Below are 24,283 nucleotides of genomic sequence, written 5' to 3'. Positions count from 1 at the left end.
TGCCTTAAAACTGTTTTACTGCTGAGTTTGACTTTTGTTGAAAGTCAAACTAAGTCAAACAATCTCATTTCATCAGCAAGAAAACAAGCTCAGAAGGTGGAGTKCAGCATACCTTTCTTAAAACATAAATCTCTTTTTCATGGTTATATTTTTCAAAAAATATTTATATATCACATCAGAAAATAACACTGAGCAGAAAGTGTTAATTCCCATGTAAATATGAAAGTGAAGAAAAAAATATGTCCTAGATGTCCAGATGCTTCCCAATTAGAATGAAGCCCCAGAACAGGAAGCCTGTCTCTCCTTAGCAACACATGTTGACCCAAAATGCGAAGGCCTCAGRAGCGGTGAGCTCTGATGAGCTCCAAAGTCTGCAGACAGGAGCTCCTGTGGAGATTAAGGGAGAAGTGAATGTTCGCGCTCGTGTGTCTGTGTCACGGGTGAGTTAATACATGCATCCTCTCTGGAGCCCACCACTGATGCATTTGTTTGAAGAGATGCTGCTTTATTGTGGTTGATCCATTAATGTTGACCTGTGGTGAAAAGTGCTGGTTTCACCAGCTAATGGTTTTGTTTACCTCCATTAAATGAATGCAACAGATGCTGGTTTTTCTTTTTCTTTTTGCCACACAGTTCCTGAGATGAAATAAAAATTCATCAGTGTGGTGATGCATTGCCTATATGCTCATTTTGATTTTCCATTTCTAAACTGCATATGTTACAGTTCAAATTAAGCCTTTTATCTCTAAACATACAAACTAATTTATTTATTTTTTGCAAACATCAACGTCTGGTGTTCTAATATTAAATCCATGATGTTTTATTCTATGCCTCCAAGCATTTTCAGCTCTAAACTCTGTTGACAAAAGCAGGCATAATTTCCCTTCAGCTTGTGGCTCAACRCCGTGTCTGTGGATATCTAGATCACAATAACGGGAGCAAAACGTCAGTTCACCTACGTGAAACTCTTCCCCTCCCCAGCCAGAGCCCAAGCTCACCACTGCGTGGATCATATTCCAGCGGGGTTCCCATAGGAAGCAGTCATGTTAGGAGAGGAGGCGTTTTTGGCCTGCTCTGCTCCGTTCTGTCGTCAGAACCGASCAAACTTGGCTCGTTTTCTCTCTTTTTGTTGCGCCGGCCTCTGCTGGATCAGCTTTTATTGCTTCATCCTGTTCTTCTGTTATTTTTATCTTAACTACCTCATCTATCTTCAACGTCTTCTAAGAAAACGTCCCAACTGTGCACACGGTTTATGAAATTTCAGTTGTGAAATCATGGGAAAATATTTTTACAATCTCATATATTTATCTTATCTAGTCTCATATTACTTTTGTGATGTACATATTTCTTTAGTCTCATTTGGTTTTCACCTGAGACAGGAGTGGGTAATCGTATTTCACCTTGTTAATGATTGCCTTCTTTCATCATAWGTGCCGCTYTACGGGCAAAGCGTGTGGTAGAAAGTGAAGTGATAGACTCAGACTTTAATATCTGCCAAAGAAATCTAGCAAGAGAAAAATCTAAAGGCTGCTAAGATCAACAGAGAAAGCAACAAAATAGTCTCTCCTTTTAGTTCTTTCGTAAGTTTTCCAACTGTTTACTTCAGGCTAAGAAAAGGCAGCGCTCATCAGAGGGCACTGTGACAGTCGAACAAACATTGCATCAGGCTTCTAATTATTGAACAATATTTAACTATGTGTGGTAGCAATGCCTGAGACTGCACAGTTTTGTGTGTTATGCATTGGACCTGAGTGGAATCAAATGGAATACATGGCTAATAATTTGAATTGTGACAACTGGGCCTACTTGAATCTTAACAGTATTGGGTTAAAACATAAYGGACATTATTCTGTAGACACAAGAAATAGCCTTCAAATTGAATAAGACTTCCAGTTCTCCACTGCATAGTATAACGTATACCATAAGGTGTATTCAGTTGAAATAGAAAATTGCTGCAAAAATATTGAGTGTGTACTATATGTTTTATTGTTATTTTGATCTGGTCGTATTAACTAAAGCAAAAACAAGTTATATACATGTAAATATGCTGAATTAATTTTTTCAGATGCTTATAACACAGAATATTATCAGTTATTGTCTAACCTTCATGGGGTAACAAATGTAACGAGCTGATTAGTGAACGTTTACTTGGTCAGTGGAAACAATTTTATGTTAGTTAATTTCCATGCAATGACTTTGTTGATATTTCCTAACAACCAAATCGCTACAAAATTTTTCCAACGCCGAATGTTCTCCCCCAGTCAGCCGATCAATGAAGCACAGCAACAAGTGGGGGAGGGTCAGTGCTGTGGTGAATCCTGCTCTTCCTCTTGTGTGTTTTGCATGACGGCAAACTCTGCAGGATTCTGTGGATTAATATGRACCAAAACATGAAAGTTGTATTACACAAATGTGAACACATTAGCTTAAATCCCCAGCAATTCTATGTTTGCTGTATCTAAATATATTATTAAATGAACTAGGAATTCATTTTCTAAATTGTGTTCCAAGCTGAACCAMTTTTTTGATGCCTGATGAGGTCTGCATACAAACATTTTAGAGAAATCCCTTGCATCTAAACTCATTTATTTTCTTTAACTATGACTACATTTTGTTTGTCTTCTTCTTAGCTGGGCCTCTGAATCCAATGTCAGCCCCAGAGTGCTCTGTCAGTTACTATTACTTCAGATATGTTTTATAAAAAGTCAAAGAAATCCCAGGTTTGCGTAAATCTGAACTGCTTCTTTATTCTCGCTCTCATTCAGCAGCCTTTGCACCCACACGATTGGCCTCTTGCCCTTGCATGATTCTCTCTTTGAATGTCAGCAGAATTCAGTTTGCATCTTCAACGCCATTAATCTTTTTGCAGACAGACATGGTGGGCGTATGTAAATGTAACCCTCCATTAGTGAGCCAAAGCTTTCACTGCTGCTGCTGTTTTAGACGTTCCTCTGAACTCTTGCCCACTTGCTCCAACAGCTTGAACTGCATCGTCTACTTTGCAGCAGCCGCAAAGGGCGGTRCAGGTGTTGTTTTGTTTTTTAATGAAGATGATTGTAAAGTCCATCAAAAAAAAGGCTGCATGCTGTCCACGCACTGAACTCAGTGACGATGTAGCAGCACAGATGAAACRGGGAGATTCTAACAGGCTGTAATGTAATCGTCTACTGAACAACAGGAGTCAYTGTCATCTGTTCAGCTGATGCCAACAGTAATTTTATTGTAGTTGCTTTCTTCACTCAGAGGCTAAAGCCGTATTCTCTTGAGCTGCCACTCGGATGCATATCAGATTACCAGAGTTTATGGTCTTTAGCAACGGTGTGCTGACATTTAAGATTTGATCGGGTGCTTTGATTCTGTTTCAAGCCTTTATTCTGTMTCAAAAATAGAAAGAAGTAGGAGTCAAGTGAAACAAATCTCACACTCTCTTCCCTTTTCATTTTGTTTATTTTATTAATCCCAGATGGCAGACATCCAAGGTATTATTTGGTCAAAATATGTCTTGYCATGTGAGTATTTGTAGTATCAGTAGGTTGTTTTAAAAGTACATTAATGTTAATGCATCAGTTTTACAATTGGCCAGCAGTCTTTATCTTTTTCAAAAAATCAAGCATTTTATTTCTTAGAATAATTTATTTAGAATCAATCAAGGTCAGTTGCATTTAAATTAACATGGATAGACTCTAAGGCAGGGGTCACCAACTCCAGTCCTCAAGGGCTACCATCCTGCAACTTTTAGATTCACCTCTGCTCCAAAATGTCTGAATTTCCTCACCAGCATTCATTTCTCTCTGCAATAGGCTGGAAATGAGCAGGTTATTTGATCCAGGTGTGTTTGAGCAGAGACACATCTAAAGGTTGCAGGACGGTAGCCCTGAAGGACTGGAGTTGGTGACCCCTGCTCTAAGGTGTCTATAGAAAGTAGCAATAGAACCAAAAATTAATTTTATTAATGAAACTAAAGTTTAATAATTTAGATAAACATAACACAGAATAAAACAAAGCTAATGAGCCATTAAAGCTAAGGAATAAAGACGCTGTGCTGTTTCTATCCTACAGCTACTCTTAGATGCTGAAAGGAAAAGTTTCATTAGCAGGAAATTGAAAGTTCAAAATATTGTCAAAGCTGATAAATTGCTTGTTTTTCTATTTTTCGAATAATCCTGAGTTGAAATACCTGCATTCATCAGACCGGAAAAAGAAAACAAAAAYGAAAGAAGAATCTTAAGTCCTAGAACCACGTTCCATCCGTTACAYTTCAACTGCAGAACCACCAGGAACGCAATTAGAAAATTATTTTGCTTCTCACCAGATGTGCTTTATGTTCTCCACAGACTTCCATTTTTGCGCAGGTGGTACTGCTGGCTTTACGTCTCTCTCTCAGCTGAAGGAGCTCTCAGATCTTCTGCTCTAACAGGGAACTTGTTGGCCAGGTTTTCACTCGAACTGTCATTTTTTAGTTCCTGGTTGTTGGACATCTTATTAGCTCMTTTGTAACTGGATCTTCAGTTACAAACATCTTGAGAGCTCTTAGCTTTGGCCATTCCTGACTCCTTGGTAATAAAGCACCTCTTTGTGGGTCATCAGTTGGGACTGAACCAGCCTGAATGAGTCTATAAATTGGTTTCTAATTATTGATAGAGTTCAGCTGGTGCCATGACCTTCAGTGCTTTTTGTGCAACTCAATTTCTTYATATGCTCAATGCCTTTTTTATGGTGTAATTCTGTTTTTACCCATTGTTTAATTTACAACTTTGCATGTATGGACTAGATGGATTGTTATCTGGTCAGAATATCAAAGTTGAAGTAACCGACTGAAAACGTTACACRTGAACACATCAGTTTTGACTTTTTTTCTTCTTTTCTTGCTACTCAAGCTACATTATTTTTTAGMACAGTTTTCAYTTAATCATGATCATTTCACACCTTTAAATTGTGAACATGTTTAWGCTGYCAGGGTCATCACTTGAAGGTTTAAATTCTAGCAATTTAAGCTTCTATGACAATGATAAATGTTTATGCGGTTGCGGTGAAACACAACCACAGGCTGTGTATTTGCTGTAGATGACCGCTGTAATCCAGCAACAGAGAATCGGCCATACAAACCTTCATTGTCTTATAAACACTGCAATTGTTACTGCCCTATGATGCTAACACAATTATGAAAATACTAGTGGAAATAGTGCAGTTTAATTAATCAGGAATTGCATGAGAGTTAAATGGTTTTCTTTTTAAAATGAAAGTGGGAAAGAAAAAGTGGGTGAAAAGGGAAGAAAGGASGCTTCTTCTGYGTAATTTGTGGGGGCTAAAGCATTTAAAGTCCTAAATGAAAGCTAATTACATAAGAGGAGCAGGGGAAATGGGAGCTCTGCACCCTCAGGGCCCTGGCCATCTATCTGATTTAAGACACACAATGTGCCAGCACCAAATCGAATCTGCTGGGAGCAATTGAAGGTTCCCTGCACCACACACACAAGCACACTCATGCATTTCCTTGTGTCAAGATAAGGTGAATAATACAGACGTTACAGCAGCAATGGCAGTCACTTTTCATTTTTCTTGTTTTTGAACCGGATATTGTTGAAAAATGACGGAATGTTCTCATTTCTGAGCAGACTTTAAAATAAAATAAAACATGTAACCAATGTTCTTAGAGTACGTTTTTGTCAATCTATTTCAGGTCAAAATTTCAGYTAAAATTGTTTGAAATCAACCTTTTCAGGTCTAAAATACTGTTTAATGACTGTAACACTGTGGTGTCTCTGGTATATTTYCRTATTAACAATTTTTTGTCCATACCCCAAATGTCCATTCCTTTAAACCTTGAATTTGGGCAGAAAGTGATTGAAAACGTCCAACAAAAARACAGTAAAATAATTCCTTGGGAACTGCTGATGAACTTTTCAAGTTTGCAAAAACATCCGTCTTCCTGGAAGMRACTGTAAAGWAATGAGGGATGAMTCCAGTCTTTTTGCCTTAGATGTTGTGTTTTTTATTAGACACCATTAAATAACCGGAAGACTAATGCGAATTCTCTGAACCACAACTCCAAAATAGTTAACAGTGTTTTCGCAAATCTTCAGTCCAAGAGAGTCTGCCAAAGAGTTGGGGGAGGGGAGAGAAGCTGAAATACTCTCTACATGCCTGCAACTTCAACTTCTTGTATTACTAAAACAAAGATGATGTTGGACAGAATAAGTTAAGCTTAATAGTTTTTTTTTTAAATGTGGCTTTAATTGATGGAAAAACAAACCCCAGATCTGATTTAAGAAAAAAAAAAAAACCTTTTAGGTCTATACTGTGCAAACTAAAGGAGCCATAAAATGKTCCCTAACTAAATGAGTGTGACAGAACTGATCATTTATATTTTCCACTGTACATATTTAGTTAGAGATATAAACTCGATCTGCTCCCTCTGGTCTAAAGCATGTGGCCCAGTTTCCTGTATTGCTCCACATTCCAGCTGAGCAGAACTTCGCTCCAGGGATCTAACATGTGACCCCATCTAGCCTAAACACGACCATTCTCAGGGTGGATCAGTAGATGTTTTGTGGAGCTGCTTCTGACTGTTAACCTTTGTTCTTAGTGCTATTTTCTATTTTCTGTTTGCCTGAACAGTTACAGTTGAAATACAGTTTTCTACTACTCTTCTTTATGGGATTCAACATTAATTGTAGCAACATATCCACTTTATTGTTGGACAAACTATATTAGTGAACTGCTGCGTTCCTGTCTGCCACAGCATTCTGCAGCTAGTACGTCTCTCACTTTTTCTTCTTCTGTTCCCCATAAGAGCTAATTTAAAATCACCCCTTCTTAGCCCACCGAATGATTGTAATGTGTAATATGTTGCCCCATATTTGTTACATGTTTGCACCATATCGTGTTGCCATGGTGTATTTTTAGTCCTCTTGCTGTGTTGTCGTAGCAGAGAGGAATACGATGCTGAAAAGAAAGTGACAGAGCAGAGTGAAAGCTTGCCCCCGGTTCACCGACGAGCCTCAGTGGAAATTTGCCCTAATGAGTTGTCATTGTTGCCGCTTGGTTAATGATTCTTCATGGGCATGCGTCTGATGCTGGTGTGTATTTTTGAGCACAAGAAGAAGAGGGCGAGCAGTGGGATGGCACAACTGTCACTTGACGCGGTAGAGGAAGTCAACACGCTTCCTTGAATTACTAGTTTTTCCTTTTTGAGGGTGACTCACTCATGTTGACCTTCATGAGCTCACAATGAGGCTGTGGACAGTTTGCTGCACATGTCAGAGCAGTTTGAATGAATGATGTTTTCAGTATTATTCAGATTGTTTGCAAGATAGCATCGTTTTCTGTAGTCCTTGTAAATTGTCATTTTTGATTTGATTTATGGATTTGCCTGCCAATTATTATCTATTTTAAGTCCATTCATCCACCCAGGCTTTCTCCTAGAAAAAATAGGTTTTTCACTGACAGCAGGGTGTAGGAGATGCAGACACGCTGATATTTCCGACAGGTGGGCGTCTGAGTGTCGTGCTTAGGAATAAAAAAAGAGGAAAAGACTGAGCTGTTATACAATTGCAATATGATTTGCAATGTCAGTTTTCATATCTGCACTAAGAAAAACCCAAATCAACAAACAAACTTGAATGCTTGTGCATGCAAGTCTCCCCATTAGTGTCACATACACTCTTATCTCCCGGTAGGTGAGTTGGATAATCTCATGACTCGCCTGACCTCCTCCAAACTCCCTGCTGGCACTGACGGTGGATTGGCCAAGAGGCCTGGGTGGGGGTGGGGATGGGAGGCGTCTGCTCCAGCAGCAGTAATGCCTGTGTTATATAATCGTAGCAGATGAGGCGGGATACGAGGGGGAAGAGGAAGGAAAGGGGGGAGGACATTTAAACAGAAGAGGAATGAGGAGATTTGTCGTGAAATGGATCTGGTTCAGACAGAGAAAGTGAGGATTATAAAAGACAGGAAAGAGATTCTGCAATAGAAACTAAAACTTGCACCATATTTAAACTAATTGCATAGCTAATCAAATTGTTGTCAAGAGTGTCTTGTAAAAGAGTTTTATATAAATAAAGCTTTACAAAGTTTTAAAAACAAGGAAGCATTTAAACAACACAGAAAATGCTAACCTGGTCTGTTGCTTTCTTTTAAACTGCATGCTACTTTACTTTGCACTAAATTATGTTCTTATAAAGGAATTCAATACAAAATGTATTCAGTTTAGAGATAGTTTGGGTCATAATCTTTTTTTATTATAAATCAAACTTTTAAACTAGTTTCTTGCTGCCTTTTCCCCTGATTTAATCGAAGCAAATAAAAGTTATTTAGACTAAAATTTTACAATAAAACTTGACACAAAATGGATGTAACAATAGTTTCCATTCAATGATTGGGGCAAATAATTAATTCTGGACTGTGTGGTCAACATGCAGCTTCTGTAAATTGTAATGTGGGGCACAACTGTCTGCTTTCCTTCAGTTAAATAATAAGCATTGTCTTGATTTAAAACATGACAATAACAGAATGAACTAATCTGAGTGACTACAGGTTTTTTAAACCATTGTGGCATCAAAGTGTGGATCCCACTCAACAGGTTTCTGGCTAAAATAGAGTTGACGCTTTCATGCCGTTGTTTGTGTTTTTAGTTCTGGTAGCTTCAGCATTAGAAGGATATGACTGGAGCTGCTCTGTCACCAACTTTCTGCTGTACCAGATGATATACATCTAACACGAGTGACACTACAGCAAAACTGCAGATCTGCACGTAAATCACATAAAATATGTAGAATAGAACAGAGGGAGGAAACGTTTACTGGCAGAGGCATTTTGGGTAGCAGAATGACGTGTCAAAGATCTGGCTGTCTGGGTGTGGGAAAATAAATGTGTGTGTGTTTATATGTGTGTATCTTAAACAAGTTACCAGCCCTCGCTTAGTACCAGAGGCACCGCTAGGAAAACCCCTACTATACACGAATAACAAGAACCATGTTTTGCAAAGATGTGCAGATGTGAGCAAACAACAGAAGACTTTTAATAAACACCAAACAATTTCAGCAAACAATATTATTTGCGCAAAATCAATTAATGCATCTTTTAAGGCACTGAAATAGAAATATTGGTTCTAAATACATGAAACTAAGATTTTGGTTTTATGTTTATTCAAATTTGGTTTATTCTTTTTGGCTGTAAACATGAGCAGATATCCAAAACAGAATGTATTCTGATGTAAAAATATACACAAATACTGAGAAAAGTTACTTTTATCATTTTATCTGTCATGTTATTTATTTGGGACTTTTTCTTTTTTTACTTTATATTATTCACACATTTATTACACGTACTTAAACCAGAATGTAAACAGTAGTCGTTGAAAATAACACAAAAAAGCAATAGATACATTTTCATGCTATTGTCAATCTTCAAAGATGTAAAAGGTTTTTTTGAATCCACGCATTTCGCCTGCAGAATAGCTGTTATTTTTCTGCTGTGATGACTCCATGCTTTTTGTGTGAAACAAAAACCTGAAGCTTTGATCTTGTAAGAAAGGAAAAAAAAAAACTTGGCTTGCATCGGTTCCCACTGTAATAACTGCTACAGTAAATGAATCTCCAGTGACATAACAGGTCAGCCCAGTTCAGTGTCTCTTAATAGTTTCTGCAGAAACCTTGTTTGTCACGGCGTGTCATTGAGGGCAATCTGACTTTTCAGACATATACTTATATAATTATCTAATTGTATGAATTCCGTTTGGAATTATTATTTTTAATTCAAATTTGATTTTAACCTTGTTTTGAATTGGATTTATTAAGTAAGATATGATACTCGTGAGGCATTGTTTGACTTAAAAGGAGTCATAGCTGTATCATTTATGGACAACATGCTCTCTGTTTTAGTCTCATTTGAATGACTTTGGGGCCAACAAAAGTAGAGTCTGGTTATAACCAGGGTAATGTGAGATACTTGCATTCAAATAGCATCTCCTTTCACTGGCATTTTTGGATCACAAGTAAATGAAGTATTTCTGTCAGAGGGTTAGATTCTGGCGTTGTTTGTGACTCGCAGTTTGGGTGAAATGTTTGCTGCCCCTCTAAGTGATGTGAAAACCTATTTGTAGGAATAGATGGTCTTTTAGTGATTTCAATGGCTGGTTTGTTGAGATAAAAAGATTGTCAAAGCTTTGACAGACAGTATTTCATTGTTACAGTAACAATTTCATTTTCAGCACACATAGTGAGCCCATGTTCACACTGACGGAAGAATCAAATAGAGGAAAGAAATAATCGGTAACACAGAGTTGAGTCAGATTTTTGAGTTTTCGGGTCTCAAAGGAAGGAAAAGCAATTGTGCTGGAAAAAACAATAAAACCCAGCTGTCTTCTTCAGTTCCTGCAAAAATCTATCACTCTGTGAGTGAGTGCACTTACTAGATTTTTCCATTTTTTTGTTGTTGTTTTTTTTTAATTAGAAAATCACTTTGCAATTTTCTTGTTTATCAGTAAACATTGGCCAGGTGTCTGTGTGTCACAGTTCGGGCTTGTGCAGCAGTTTTGCTGAGCTTTGGCTCTATGGTTCCATTTCTAATGAGGTTTGAGTCGGCTTGGAATAGTTCAGCCGATGAATGGAGCGTATGAGCGAGGCATTTTATAAATGTTTCATTCAACATCGCCCTGTGGTTATTTTATGACCAGATTTTTAGTTACTGCAATGAAGCAAATAGAATTACATAACTTGACTATTGAGTCATCCAATGCATTTTAAAATTATAAAGCCAAAACTGGGGCATCGTATTGAAACCAAACATACCAAACTCAAAGTAATTTCCGCCTGTTAGTATGCTTGAATTGTTGGTGGTTTTATTTGATCTATTTAATTCATTCTTTTGTTTTGCAGTTTCTAAGTACTCCAGAGGGAGCCCTCATGGGTCAGCAGCCACCCAATAATTAGTCTTCATAGCATCTTCAGTTTAATCCGACCAAAGTTGTCAATAATGAAACATGAGTTCATCACAGTGTACTGTTACTGCCCCTCATGACAGAGGTTAAGAGGATGTTTTTTTTCTATAAACACTGTACTTCTCTACTGATGATCCATTGTTGCAACCAGCATGTTTCAGAAGGCAGCAGCTAAGATTCATAGACAGTTTCTAAGCATTTACTACATTAAAATGATTTAATTGAATGAGGCCATGCCTTACTGCAGTGGGTAGTAACCTGAATTTATCTCCTACTGGGTTTCACATTTCTTCGAATCTGAGTATGCTACTATTAATAACTTTCTGACATTTCTTCTTCTTGTAAATGTGCCCTACAGTCTCATTTATGTCTGTGTGAGTCTGTATGTTTCCACGTTTCTGTCACTTTGCTGCTCAACCTAAAATCCTTTATTTAGTGATGCTCTCTAACAAACTGCCAAGGCCATCAAAGAGCCCGTGTTTTTAATACTGGGATTAGATTACACACAGGTGGACTGTGTTTACCTCTGAAGCCAATTAGTTACTCTAGATGATGGAGGGATCTGAGTAAAGGAAGCAATCTAAAGCACCACATGCAAAAACATACCTGACTTTTTTAGGGATTAGCAGCAATTTTTTGGTCCCATAAATAAAACTGTTTAAAAAACTGATCTTTCTTTCCATATTGTTGCCTTCCATGTATTTTTTCTGGAGGGGAGAGGTTGGCTGTGTGTTTTGTGTTTGAGCATGTGACACTGTGGTGTGTTTACTTGAAGCAGAGAAGCAATGTCAGCAATGTGGTTGTTTTTTCATTGTGTCAGAAGGTTAGGGAAGTATATATATGTAAATATTGGTTATCCTCCATAATAGTAGTAATGATATTAGATATAGGTCCAAATCTTTAGATTACATAGTTGTAAAACTATGTAAAAAAACATGTAGCATTTTTCTCCCATTTACATCCTATTTTATTATGGTCTGTCTCACAACATCTCAGTAATGTGTAAAGAAGTTTGTGGTGAAACACTGTAAAAAAAAAAAAGTTCAAGGGGTATAAAAACATACACAATTTTTWTTAAATAAGCATAAATTGGATTCAAATCGATATTGGACAAGTTGTGATGTTGTGACCATCATATGGTAGATTGTAGTTGGCGAAAATACGTGTTAAATTTGACCCAGATTCTTAATGAGACTGTTAGCTACACTTCAGACAGAACAAACAGTTACAGGTTGTGGTTTTAAAAGTTTCAATATAGGCCACATTTAGTCATTTATGTTCCTAGTCATACAGCTGTTTACGTGTGAGGGTGAGATTTAACCTATATGCTGTGTTCTGGGTTATTATGAACGTGAATCATTTTCTCTACAGGCCACAAAAATAAACAAACAACTCAACTATATTTCATATTTTTCTGGTTAAGGTGCTGCTGTCTTTCTGAAGTTAGATCATGTGATCTATAAACTAGAATTGTTTACTCCTGATGTTATTAATGCGATGGTGCCACTTCCTCTTAGAGACTCTGTCAAGAAGCTCCCTGCTCTTCCTTCCCCACTTTGTTTCTGTCATTTGTAAAACTGTGCGGTTGACTGTCTTACTGGAGATTGTCAAAATCTTAGCATTTGCAATTGCATTGCTTTGGAAGTTTGTGTCTGGTCTTCACATGCCAGGAGAAATTTTTCCCACCGGTACTCTATCATAGGAAAAACACTGAAGTATTTGCTTACAATGTGACGAAACGCTCAAAAGTTCAACGGGTATCAATCCTTCGCTTGTTCCTATATTTGTACATAAAGACCTACTTTTTTCGGAAGCAAGCTCAGCAAAGTGGTTGCTTCATAATTTTAATATGCATTCTCTCCTGTGTGCTACAACACAATAGAGGAGAGTTTGTTTAATTCGGTCACATTCCTGTCATAATCCTGCTGCGCATGCTGCTGCTACAAGCTAAAATTCACTGTTTGTGGTGACTTAGGTTTATGATGCGTGGTAGAAGTTATYCATCCATCCATTTTCTTTACACCCTTGTCCCTTAATGGGTCGGGAGGGTTGCTGGTGCTAATCTCCAGCTAACGTTCCGGGCGAGAGGCGGGGTCACCCTGGAAAGGTTGCCAGTCTGTCGCAGGGCAACACAGAGACACACAGGACAAACAACCATGCACACACAGACTCACACCTAGGGGCAATTTGGAGAGGCCAATTAACCTGACAGTCATGTTTTTGGACTGTGGGAGGAAACCGGAGTACCCGGAGAAAACCCACCATGCACAGGGAGAACATGCAAACTCCATGCAGAAAGACCGGGGCCGGGAATYGAACCCAGAACCTTCTTACTGCAAGGCAACAGCTCTACCAACTGTTCCACTGTGCAGCCTGGTAGAAATTATGATAACTTCAATTATTACCAAAGAGAGAATGACGACCGCAAGTGTGTACACAGCAGGATTTAACAAGGGTTTAATAGGCATTATAATAAATTTGCAGGCATGGCCTGAGATTTGGAGCTTAGTTTGTGCACAAAAACACTGTTGCTGCAGATAAGCTGCATGCTGTTTGGTTTATTTGCTTTCATATTAATGGAAACAGAAACAGCAAGCTCATCAAAATATGAACTCTATTAATTATGTCACATAATGAGTAATTTCTTTCTCCCCACCAAATAAAAAGGAAATAAAACATAGTGCTTCTAATTTTTTTTCATTTACTTCACACTTTGTGACCAATATATGCATTTGTTCCTAACATATTTTTTWAAATCTTTRTCTTTTGAGAAAATAATTAAAATCATGTCTTTCTYCCTGTTGTTTCYTTGTAAGCCAGACCTATCAGAAGGACTTCCACTTCTCCTAGCAACAATACATGTCACTTTTTATACCTGTAAATTAGGCTTCTGCAGGCTATAATTTTCTTGTAAACTAGCATATTTTTATGCATAGCACACATTCTGAGTGTGTTTTTTTTAACCCCACCCTCTTCTCTGCTTTTATTCCAGCTCATCAGCCAGAACAGGAGAGAGCAGCAGCACTGCCGTGACAGGCCAGTCCAAGCCCGGTGGGCAAGCCCATAAGATCTGTCTGGTGTGCTCGGACGAGGCATCAGGATGCCATTACGGGGTGGTGACCTGTGGCAGCTGCAAAGTGTTCTTCAAGAGGGCCGTTGAAGGTTAGCCCTAGWTACCTACCACACACTGATCACACTTCACTGATTTCTCTCAGACATGACTCACTTTTTGGAAACGGCTACGATTTTCCTCCGTAAAAGCACAAGCAGTCTTTTTCTGGAAATATGTGACTTTAACACCAAGCTGTAGTAATGTATTTTTTTGCATGTCCATTTGTTAAACATACAGCACATATTTGAAGGATTCAACTGTTAATAGTTTTATCACATCTACACTTTTTTTGGTTTCTGCACGTCAGTGTTAACTTAGGTCAGTGGTTCTTAATGGGTTCGATCGAACCCCAGGGGTTCGGTGAGTCGGTCTCAGGGGTTCGGCAGAGCCTCTGCCGCGGAGGTAAAGACACACTTGTGTAAAGTCGTGATGACGCCCYGCTTTGCCATCACTTCCTGCAAAGGATCACGTTGCATTGCTTAGCCAATCAGAGGATCACGTTACATTGCTTAGCCAATCAGAGCTGCGGAGGAGCCCTGATTGAAGGAGCTCCACTCTCAACATTAATTTGAACTTGTGTCTTTAATTACTTCAGCAAAGCTCACAGTTCTTAGTCGCATCTTTTCRGGGTTACTACTGCCTCTAGTGGCGTGGGGGTGGTAACACAGCTAATATAATTACATTACTAAATCAGAATACCACCAAGTATTTTGTGTGTCGGCAGGTGGGGGGGAGGGGAGTGAGAGAGAAGGTGAATGTGCATATGAAACTGGGGGGTTCGGTACCTCAAAAAAGGTTAAGAACCACTGACTTAGGTAAACTGGCAGGTAGATTGTTTTACTCCTGTATATGCAATTTTGTTACTTAAAATTCTAGTTCCGGCCTCCTTTTTCTTTCCTAATGTCGTTGCAGAGATACACAAGTCATTTTGAAAAATCATCAGAAGTTTATTAATTAAAATACAATTAAATAATCTAACCTTTATAATCAAATTTGATTAATGGGATTGTCTAGGGGTGGAACGGTTCGCAAAATCCATATTCAGTTAATATTGCTATGATCATGACTTCAATTCACCTTTTKKWWTTTKKTWWTWMYWMMWWAWTWKYMAAMMWYMMMRRWTKRWKRWYYWWKKWRRWTTWAAAAAAWTCTTATTCTCAAGGACATGTCCTGTAGTTTTTATTTTAAGGCTGGCTGTGATTTTTAAACACTAAGTAATGAGACATCRTTGATTACAGAATGTTTTCTGATTTGGTAAAAAGATTTAAAGAATGTTAAGTTCATGCTAAATTGCCCATTTTTAACACTAGTTGAAGACATTCGTCACAAAGATTCAACCCACTTCCTGTTATTCCTTATTAGGTTTTTTTTTTTTAAATAAAATTTGGACACTAAATTGCGCCAAAGCAGAATATCTCACAGCAAATTTAGCATAAGCTAGATGAACGCCATGTGAATCTGCTATCCTGAGCATTATTATCCTGGTAACTGTGTTTCTGTAATAGCTWCATTTATTTCTCAGCTTTGRCACAAGGTTGCAGTTYTACTCCATTTCAAGTGTTTGACAAATCATTTCATTCACAGAGACAGAGAAGTTGAAGAATCATTTTTTATTGCTCTGGTGCAGCAACAATAGGACAACTCAGTAGAAATGGTCCCATCAGCAGGGCAGCATGATGATTAGATGAGCAGATGCTGTAGCACAAATGGGACACCAGAGATGGATTATCATTTGGTCTGACGGTGTAGATCCACTTCATTCTGTTTGAAATAGAGTTCCTGCTATTGTTTCCACTCAACGTGAGCCTGCAAACACATGTTGTTGTTTTTTTATTTTTAGTTAATACGCTGACCTGTTCGGTACAGATTTCACTCAAACTGAAAATGAACCGTTCTATCCCCCGTATTATCCTACAGTAGACTAAATGGATTCTTATTCTCCTCGTCACAAGAAACTCTAATATCATCTTGTCGAGTTTTTATTTTTCTAGATCTTTGTTTTGCAGTCATGAAAATATATTGAGATCAAAAGGAATGCAGCTGACAGACGATAAACATCTATTGGGTCTATTGCTTTTTTCTGGATTACTCTGTGTTCTTTCCTGTGCTTTTACTGTTTCTGTCTTTTTACAAGCTGTCCCTGTAGATGTGGTGTTACTTTCTGGATGTTTTGTTCCTCACAATTGATCATTGCTTGCACTCATCAACAATTGGCTTGCAAAGCCTTGGTGAATAATAAATAAGCTAGCCCCTTAATTCTTATTGATCCAATGCTGACGCAGTGCCCAGTGCAAAGAGATGACCCTCACTAATCCTTTTCTCCCTGGTTAAGAGACCAGTGGCCTTGTCCTGCTTTCACTCTGTTTCAGTTGCTTCCTCTGTCTGCTTCCACTGTAACCGCAAATACCATCGCTGGTGAACAAACTTGCTTTCACAAATCATTGCTCCTTATTTTACATGTTTGTCTGGCTTCTGCAGKWTCCGAGTAGACATGTTGTTAATGCAAAAGATACTGAAAACTGGCACATGGGACATTGCTGTCACAAAACTGCTAAATTTGGTTTGTTTCAGATCTGTGGTTTAGAATACAATACTCAAGAACTCGAAGACTAAAATATGTAAAATATGTTTGCTTAAAAAGAATAATAAATGCTGGCACATTATTTCAGGTCATGTTTAAAAACACAAACCAAAAACTGCCCGAGTTCAGTCTGAAGGAAGTCAGAGACTCGGCCTTCCAGAGTAAAACACATTCCTTGAATGAGTGTAGACTCAGAAGAGAATGTGCAATATCTCAAAGTGTACCTGTGTAGATCAGCCCTGATTATAAAATAAAATATAAAGTAGCTATAGGAACAGCTGAGGGAAAACCCTCTTAAAGTAAGCTGGTTCTTAAAATGGCAACTCCCTATTCATCCAGTAATTCTTCCAGAAGAATGAGGTAAAACAACTGCTGCTTAATTACTGCAAAATTCCTCGGATGATTGCAAAACATGCCTCACAAAACACTCAGGGATGGGTCTGAATACCTAAAAAGCAACGGAAGGGCGGATCTGAAACCACACAGTCACTGAAAACTCTTAGTTTAGTTTTATCTGTCAGAATGAAGCATCATGTCAAATCAATAGGGCACCTGACAAAATGTGTTGGTAAAATAAGATAAAGTCATGTAGGCTTTTAACAGTTCACACCTTAGCAAGAGTAAAAAAAAAAAAAAGAAAATGCAGAAAGATTCATTTAGCATTTTCAATGTTGTTGCTAAATAAAAAAAAAAACGCAGCTGTTTCTCAGGAATAATTTTCCTAAATCCATACAGCTGTCCTTATATATCTTTTTCATTCTTAAATAAGTTTTGTCATTCTGGTATGAACTACCTTCTCCCAAATGTGTAGCGAACAGCAAACAGAACAGTTTGATCATTAAAGTACAACGTTTTGCACTTTAACAGGATTTGATATTTGAATATTCTTCTTTGTGTCTTCAAACATGAGCATTGAATATGAGCTTATTTTTACGGTACTAGAACTTGCATGATTGTTTTTATTTTTTTGCTTTGCCTGCTTTTATGATGTCGTGCTGGTGTAACCACCGATGGGACAGAACTGAACTGTCGCTTTATTTTGAAAATAACTGCCAATAGTAGCACTGAGAAAGTTATGTGTGTCATTTTTGTTTTTCTCCCCCTTGTCTGTTCTCTGCTCATCATCTCTATGGTGAAGGATGGAGAGCACGGCAAAACACAGATGGTAAATAAATGCACTTTTAAACTGCATTAATAATAGTAATCATTGTAATTGTGATTATGATGAAACCTGTGTCACTTCTGATTTGCTCATGTCCTTTAATTTCTTCAGCACTAAAATGTTAGCAGTCTGCCTACACATGCACACAAGCCTCTGCTGCCCACTGTCTCTGAATGCATGCAGATCTTCTGACTTGATGATTCAAATGAGCGTTGGTTCCTTTTGAATGATTATTGTGCTTTTCGGTTTCATCTTGCCCTACTTCACCTCTTCTTCTCGATTAGCCTGGGATCTCAGAGTTGATGTTACAACCACCCTCCATTTCACTTAAACCTCTTCTGTTGACCCACTTTGTCTCTGGAGTTCTGTCTCTATGCTGCTCAGGTGTTTAAAAAGGCTCATGTTACAGAATGTAATGGTGGGACTTTTGAGCTATTATTCAAAAGGTTTCTGGGTCTTTTTATCCCTATTTGGATTTGTTTACTTAGTTTTTAGTTATTTAATTGCTTACACAAAACCCAGGAATCAAAAATATGATTTAACTGATGTTCCTCTAGTTACATAAAACTAAGTTCTATTTCCCTCATTTAAATATATATATATATATAGTTCTAAATAGAACTTAGTTCTATTTCCCTCATTTGGAGTTTCCCTCATTTTTTTATTTTTTTTTTTTTATATTATTGCACCCATTCATATTTTCAAATTTGGTATCTCTGGACAATGAGGACTCTGGTCAGCAGACCGGAGTTAGATAAAACACTCAGCTGGCACATTTGACACCACAGATGGTTGTTTACGTTGGTGATTGAGATGGCATTCTGTCACGTCAGTGAAGTCTGCAGATGACASTCTGCAGATGAGTCTCTGTAACGTCATTTTGTGTTCACAACACCGGCTCTTAACACTGATGACCAGTCTGAATTATTTTCAGAATTTTTCAGGCTGCAGTTTGTTAAATTATAAGCTGTTTCACATGGTTGCTATTATTTTTCCCTTGAAGTATCACCCTACAACTAAAGGCAGCCCTGTTTTAATTCACATAAATTCTTCTTTTGTTACATTAGCATAATCACTCTACTGCAGTTCTTTCCAAGAGAGCTTTGGAGTTTGTTGGGAACTGTTCGCAATGTAAGACAAACTTGGTTCCTTGTCCAGCCTTGCTTTGCGGAGTTTCTGGTTTTTGGTCAAAACATGTTAGTCTGTTAATCAAATTGGTTTCTTAACGCCTCCGATAATGCTGGTAGTACTAGCATTGTCAGATCTTTGTCTCCTTCCGCGCACCCAGGACGTAGGTGAAGCTGTGATAGAAATCTTTGGGTCTCTGCTGCATGTGGGTCATCTCATATTTACTAATTAGCAGCAATTAAGTCTACACATGCAGACACATACACAGGAAGCTAACCTTTAAGTTAGCTTCCTTTAACTTCAATAAGTAAATAGTAAAAGATGGATTAGCTTAAATTTATGTAGTTAGTAGGATTTTTTTAAGGGTGTCAAAGATTGTGGTACCAGAACTTATTTTAAAAAATGACTAAAAATTAATGTGGACTTTTTTTTTCTTGTTTTTTTAAACCAATTAAAAATATCTTGGAGTAACTTTTAGTTTTAAAGTGGAAAATAAGAAAGAAATTATGCTTGGAAAAAAATGAGTGATTTTGCAATCATTTAACAGTAGTCCTTATGATTTTGGAAAATGGCATTGGGCTGCTATGATATTTGCATATTAAGTAAAAAAAAAATTGCAGCATTGCTATTACTGCAGCTATGTAAAACAAATTTTGCTTATCAGAAACAAAAGTTTTTTATATAAGACAGAAAATCTACAATTATTTACTTACTATTGCAAAAAATAARCGTTTTATTATTACATTTAAAATAATGTTATATACATGAAAAGYAAATGTGGACATTTTTGAGGTTTTGAAACCATGATTTTCTTTGGTATCWCTTAAAACCAGAAACMAACTCATGACTTATGTGGTTATGAACAAGTTGAGGCAAGAAGCAATTTTCCTAAAGCCATTTCCTGTCTTATAAAGTCAAACAGGCTTTTCTTTTTTAAATAGCACACTCTCTTGTCTTTCCCATTTTGAAAATGTGAGAATTGGATCTCATTTTCTTTTCTGATTCGTACCCCAGGCAAGCATGAATAGATTGGATTACTAGATAAAAATGATCAACAAAGTATCAAATCTGCATTGCTATATACAAATGTATAAAGTTTTGTTCTATCTGGTGTCCAGACTGCACTTGACATCAGCCGCCATCACTGCAGGAGGAAGCATCATAAAGCTGAGCTAATCATTTGCTTGCTGTCCCAGATTCAGTGTTTACTGATGATCAGGAGATCCAGGCTGCAGCGCTACTAGAGTTGGTGTTCAGACAGAATGTCTTAACACGTCATTTATAGGAAATTACTTTAGCTGTGACTCATCTTGGTAAAGCCAAGTACTGTTGAGCTTTGCACGTTGTGTGCACAACCTATCACAAATGATTGGTGATTGCAAATTTAGATTCCCAAAGGGTCTGAATGTCCTTGATTCCTTCTAAATAGTGTGCATCTATTATGCCTATAGCCATTAAACACAAATAGTAATGGGATTGGTCATACAATGAGTTTGCAAAGTGAGTTTTAACAGTTTGACTTTGACTCCACCTGGATTACGACAGTCCAGGTATCACAAAGTTAAGCAATCGTGGAGTTCCTTAAAGAAATTTGTTTCAAAGAAACAATGGAAATATAATCTGAAAACAAGAAGCTAATACCTAAAATATAGTATTTAAAATTGATTCCCATTGTTTTCCTCCACTTTTTCATATTGCAAACATTTTAACTCTCTGTACGGCCACAACTGTCTTAAAGATTAAGCTCCAGTTTTTGGAGACTCAAGACTTGCTACATTAGATATTTAAAAGGAAAATAACAGGTTTAAACTCAGTTTAAACCTGTTAAAACTGGGTTTAAACTCAGTTTAAACCCAGTTTTAACCTGTGCTCACCAGTTCGTTAACCATGTTGTGGCCAGATGTTGTTGCATCCTGTTTTTGTGCTTTATGTGCTGGTGAAGAAAATGCATTTCCTTCATGTTAAGGATTTTCACATGTTTCACAAATAAATTACACATGTTCACTTAATATAAAATCTAATTGTCAAACTACAAATGTTGTTAAAATATGCTTTGAAAGCTGAAAACCAAAGTCAAATTCCTTCTTTGTGCCGACAGACTTGGCCAGTAAAGTTTGACCAGCAACACMTTAGTCTTTTCTTTCCACCTCTAGATTCCAACTACGCCGAAAGTATTCACTCCCTCTTATAAACCATCATGAACATTGAAGAATGCAATTTGGTTGAAGACATTGCATCCAGCCCTGGATATTTCAAAGATCTGCAGTGAGACTGTTATTAATAGACCAGTCATTGTGGTCCCAAAGGGCTTTTTGTTCAGGCAATGCATGACTTTGAATGCAGCCTTGTTTCTGTGCAGATGACGTGTCCTGCAGTCATCCTCAAACTTCTCAGTATGAAGCAACACAACTCCTGCATTAGCTACATTATCCTTAATGGTAACTTTGAATATACGAGGAGGGGGTATTCAGTTGCTTCTCATTGCATTGCAGAAGCTTTTCATATCTACCCTACACTGAAAAAGGATACAGTTAGAACTGCATAAGCCTCTTTATTGCTGTTTGGAATGAGCTAGTAAGATTTCATTTACACATTAAGTTGTAGCTCTGACCCGTTAGCATAAATTCTTATTAAAAACATTAAAGTGATATTTTCTAGTCATGCCACATAATCAACACATCTTGCACGCTGGCCTTGGAGTTGATCAAAATGTCATATTCCAAATCAGACTGTACATAGATTTATTTTATGTCTCCATCAGACATTTCTTCACCTGGTAAAGGTGAGCCAACAAGACTAAATAAATAATATACTGCAGTACAATCTCACCATGAAAAGCTGATGGGAAAGGAAATGCTTTGAGTGCATTTATTCTCTGAACCACAAAAAAAAATCCACATCATGAAATAATTGTCTTAATAAATAAGATGATCTATGTGGGGCTTATAGGACCTTAAAGAGTAAATGTAGCTTAAAACTTACAGCAATCACAGTTCCATCACAGTGTGTAGGAACTTTTAATGAGTAAGCAATGATTTATTGTTTCTGCCAGTACAGCATATGACATAACGAAGAAATCAAATGCTCTTATCCACTTTTCAAAGACGTTGGAGGTAAGGCAGATGTGTGTTGAAGCAACTTGTCGAAAGTTGCCCCCAGCGACTGTTAGAGCAGTTATTAAGTTTTACATCAACTGACAAACAAGGTTGCATGAGGACCAACGTTTATGACTACACTATAAAAGAAAAAGAAAGAAATCTCCACAGTTCACTTTTGCAATCWGTGSAAATCATTGGAAGGGATTTTAGCTGGAACAGGTGAGCCTAAGATCGTAAGATAAGCAGTTAAAACATGAGGAATATGAGGAACAAACCTGATGCCCTCTGCTAAGTATGATAGAAGATCAGTGATGATGCATGACATCATGATACGTTTTAAATACAAAAGATTTCAAATATGATCATTGCTGTGAACTTTTGTTTTTGTCYTGAGGTTTATTTCTTTATACCTTTTCATGATGTCACACAAGTTAGTAAAATACATCCATGTGTGTGGTTCCATTTAACTCAAAAGRTTTGAGTTAATCAGTCCCAGATTTACAAACACTGACATTGTTATCTCAGCTTTCTCAAATTGGATCAAGGGATTATAATGTTGTTGTTTGTCAACCGAAAAAATTCAACAGTTCGCTCTCTTTATTCTTCCATTTTTACAAATATATACGTATATATATATATATATAATTGTGACAGTCCTAACTGACCTGAAAGTGAGTGAAAAGGTTGTTATTTTTATATAATGTATGTATATCTGGTTTCAACTGTATGCGTTGCAACGTCTCAGCAGCTTGTCTGCAGCTCATTGTTGGGTTGGTGCCTCATAAAGTCCAACAATTATATTCTGTTTGGGTGAATGTGGCAGTTGGAATGCCGTTGGACGAGTCTCATAATGACACTTTAGCAGATGAGCGAAGCATGGCTCTGTGKTGCTGGACGTCCTCATKTTTGGTCCTCATGTTGATCCTAGTAGAGAGGAGATTTCAGTTACTTCCACCTTGTCTTCCTCCGGGTTGAGCTCCATCACCTGCATAGAGTAAAAACCAGATAAAGTTCTCCTGTGGCTGWACTGATGCAGTGATGCATCATGAAACTTACCTCAACGTTTGCTAAGGAAATACACAGCCATGGTTTTATGAGCTAGCTGTGTTTGCAAAGCATCAAATCAAAAAAGATATTAAGAGGTGATAATAACGTGGTGTAGAAATATTCCCCAGATGGGCTTTACTTTATTGCACAAGCAAAAAGGATATCTACTGAATTTCTTCCCTCTGGTCACACATCTATCACTGCCTCCCTTTTCTTATTAACTTACTGCTAATCAAAGACTCTGTTATGTTTTCTTTTTTTCTCCCACATCTGTAGTGGTTATGGCACAATGCTTGTGTAGAATAAACAGTTATTAAGAGGTAAATCATCCATGCTCTGCCAAATCAAACGGATCAAAATGCGTTTTTATTCTTGAACACAACCATTGTGCCTKGTGGTAGAAACACAGACTTGAGAGGGTGACGCTGTCAACACTACTGGGATCCCACAAGTTTGTGAGGGTTTGCTGTAAAATCAACAGGTGGCGAATGTGGTTCTGCAGGCTGCTCAGGCTAATCCCCCTCAAACCGTCTTAGCCGGCTAATTTGTCTCTCCCTTATCCCCTCTCCTCTTCCTCCTCCATTTCTCTGTACAGGTCAGCACAACTACCTGTGCGCGGGAAGAAATGACTGCATCATTGATAAGATCCGCAGGAAGAACTGTCCAGCATGCCGCTTCAGGAAATGTCTCCAGGCCGGAATGAACCTGGAAGGTAAATGCCGTGACAAGTGAATGAATGAGGTCTGCTCTGGTCTTACACTGTAACTCAGCTTTYTCAGGAAGAGGAATTTCTGGGTAAAAAGGAAGCAAATAAGCTTGTTAGGACTGAATGCATTGGCTCACTTAAATGTTGGCATGGCCGTGCAAATCCTGAGTAAAATGGAAAGCCAAGGGATTAGAGAAAAGACGGTCTCCCTMCACCTACACCTTCCACACCCACTTTGTTACGCCAGGGGGGGTTATATTCCAGGAAGAGATGATTAATTAGCACAATAAAGACCTCAGGAGAAAAAGAAAACTCAGTATAAAGTAGTTTGCAAAAATATCCGTAAACCTTCTTAGATTAAAAGTGTTGCAAGCCCAAGTACAGTATACTCTCCCTTGTGATACTTTGTAGAACTGCCTTTCACTGCAGTTAAAGAAAAAACTGTTAAAGAAAGTATTAGAAAAATAGATCAGTTGAAAAAATAGATTTGTTGAAAACTTTGCACCCAAC

At 37.7% G+C, this 24,283-nt stretch overlaps 1 protein-coding gene across 1 annotated transcript in view; it reads left to right on the top strand.

Moving 5' to 3' along the window:
- The window catches only part of LOC103475369 (glucocorticoid receptor), a 59,457-nt gene that overhangs the window by 24,087 nt on the left and 11,087 nt on the right, over window positions 1-24,283 (top strand). Inside the window, exons 3-5 of the mRNA XM_008426940.2 lie at window positions 13,932-14,101; window positions 17,771-17,797; window positions 23,663-23,779. Coding sequence (XP_008425162.1) covers window positions 13,932-14,101; window positions 17,771-17,797; window positions 23,663-23,779 — 314 coding nt within the window. The remainder of the gene's footprint in view (window positions 1-13,931; window positions 14,102-17,770; window positions 17,798-23,662; window positions 23,780-24,283) is intronic.

Source organism: Poecilia reticulata, linkage group LG14, assembly GCF_000633615.1.
Source record: "Poecilia reticulata strain Guanapo linkage group LG14, Guppy_female_1.0+MT, whole genome shotgun sequence".
Taxonomy (NCBI): domain Eukaryota; kingdom Metazoa; phylum Chordata; class Actinopteri; order Cyprinodontiformes; family Poeciliidae; genus Poecilia; species Poecilia reticulata.
This window is presented reverse-complemented; position numbering and strand designations above follow the sequence as displayed.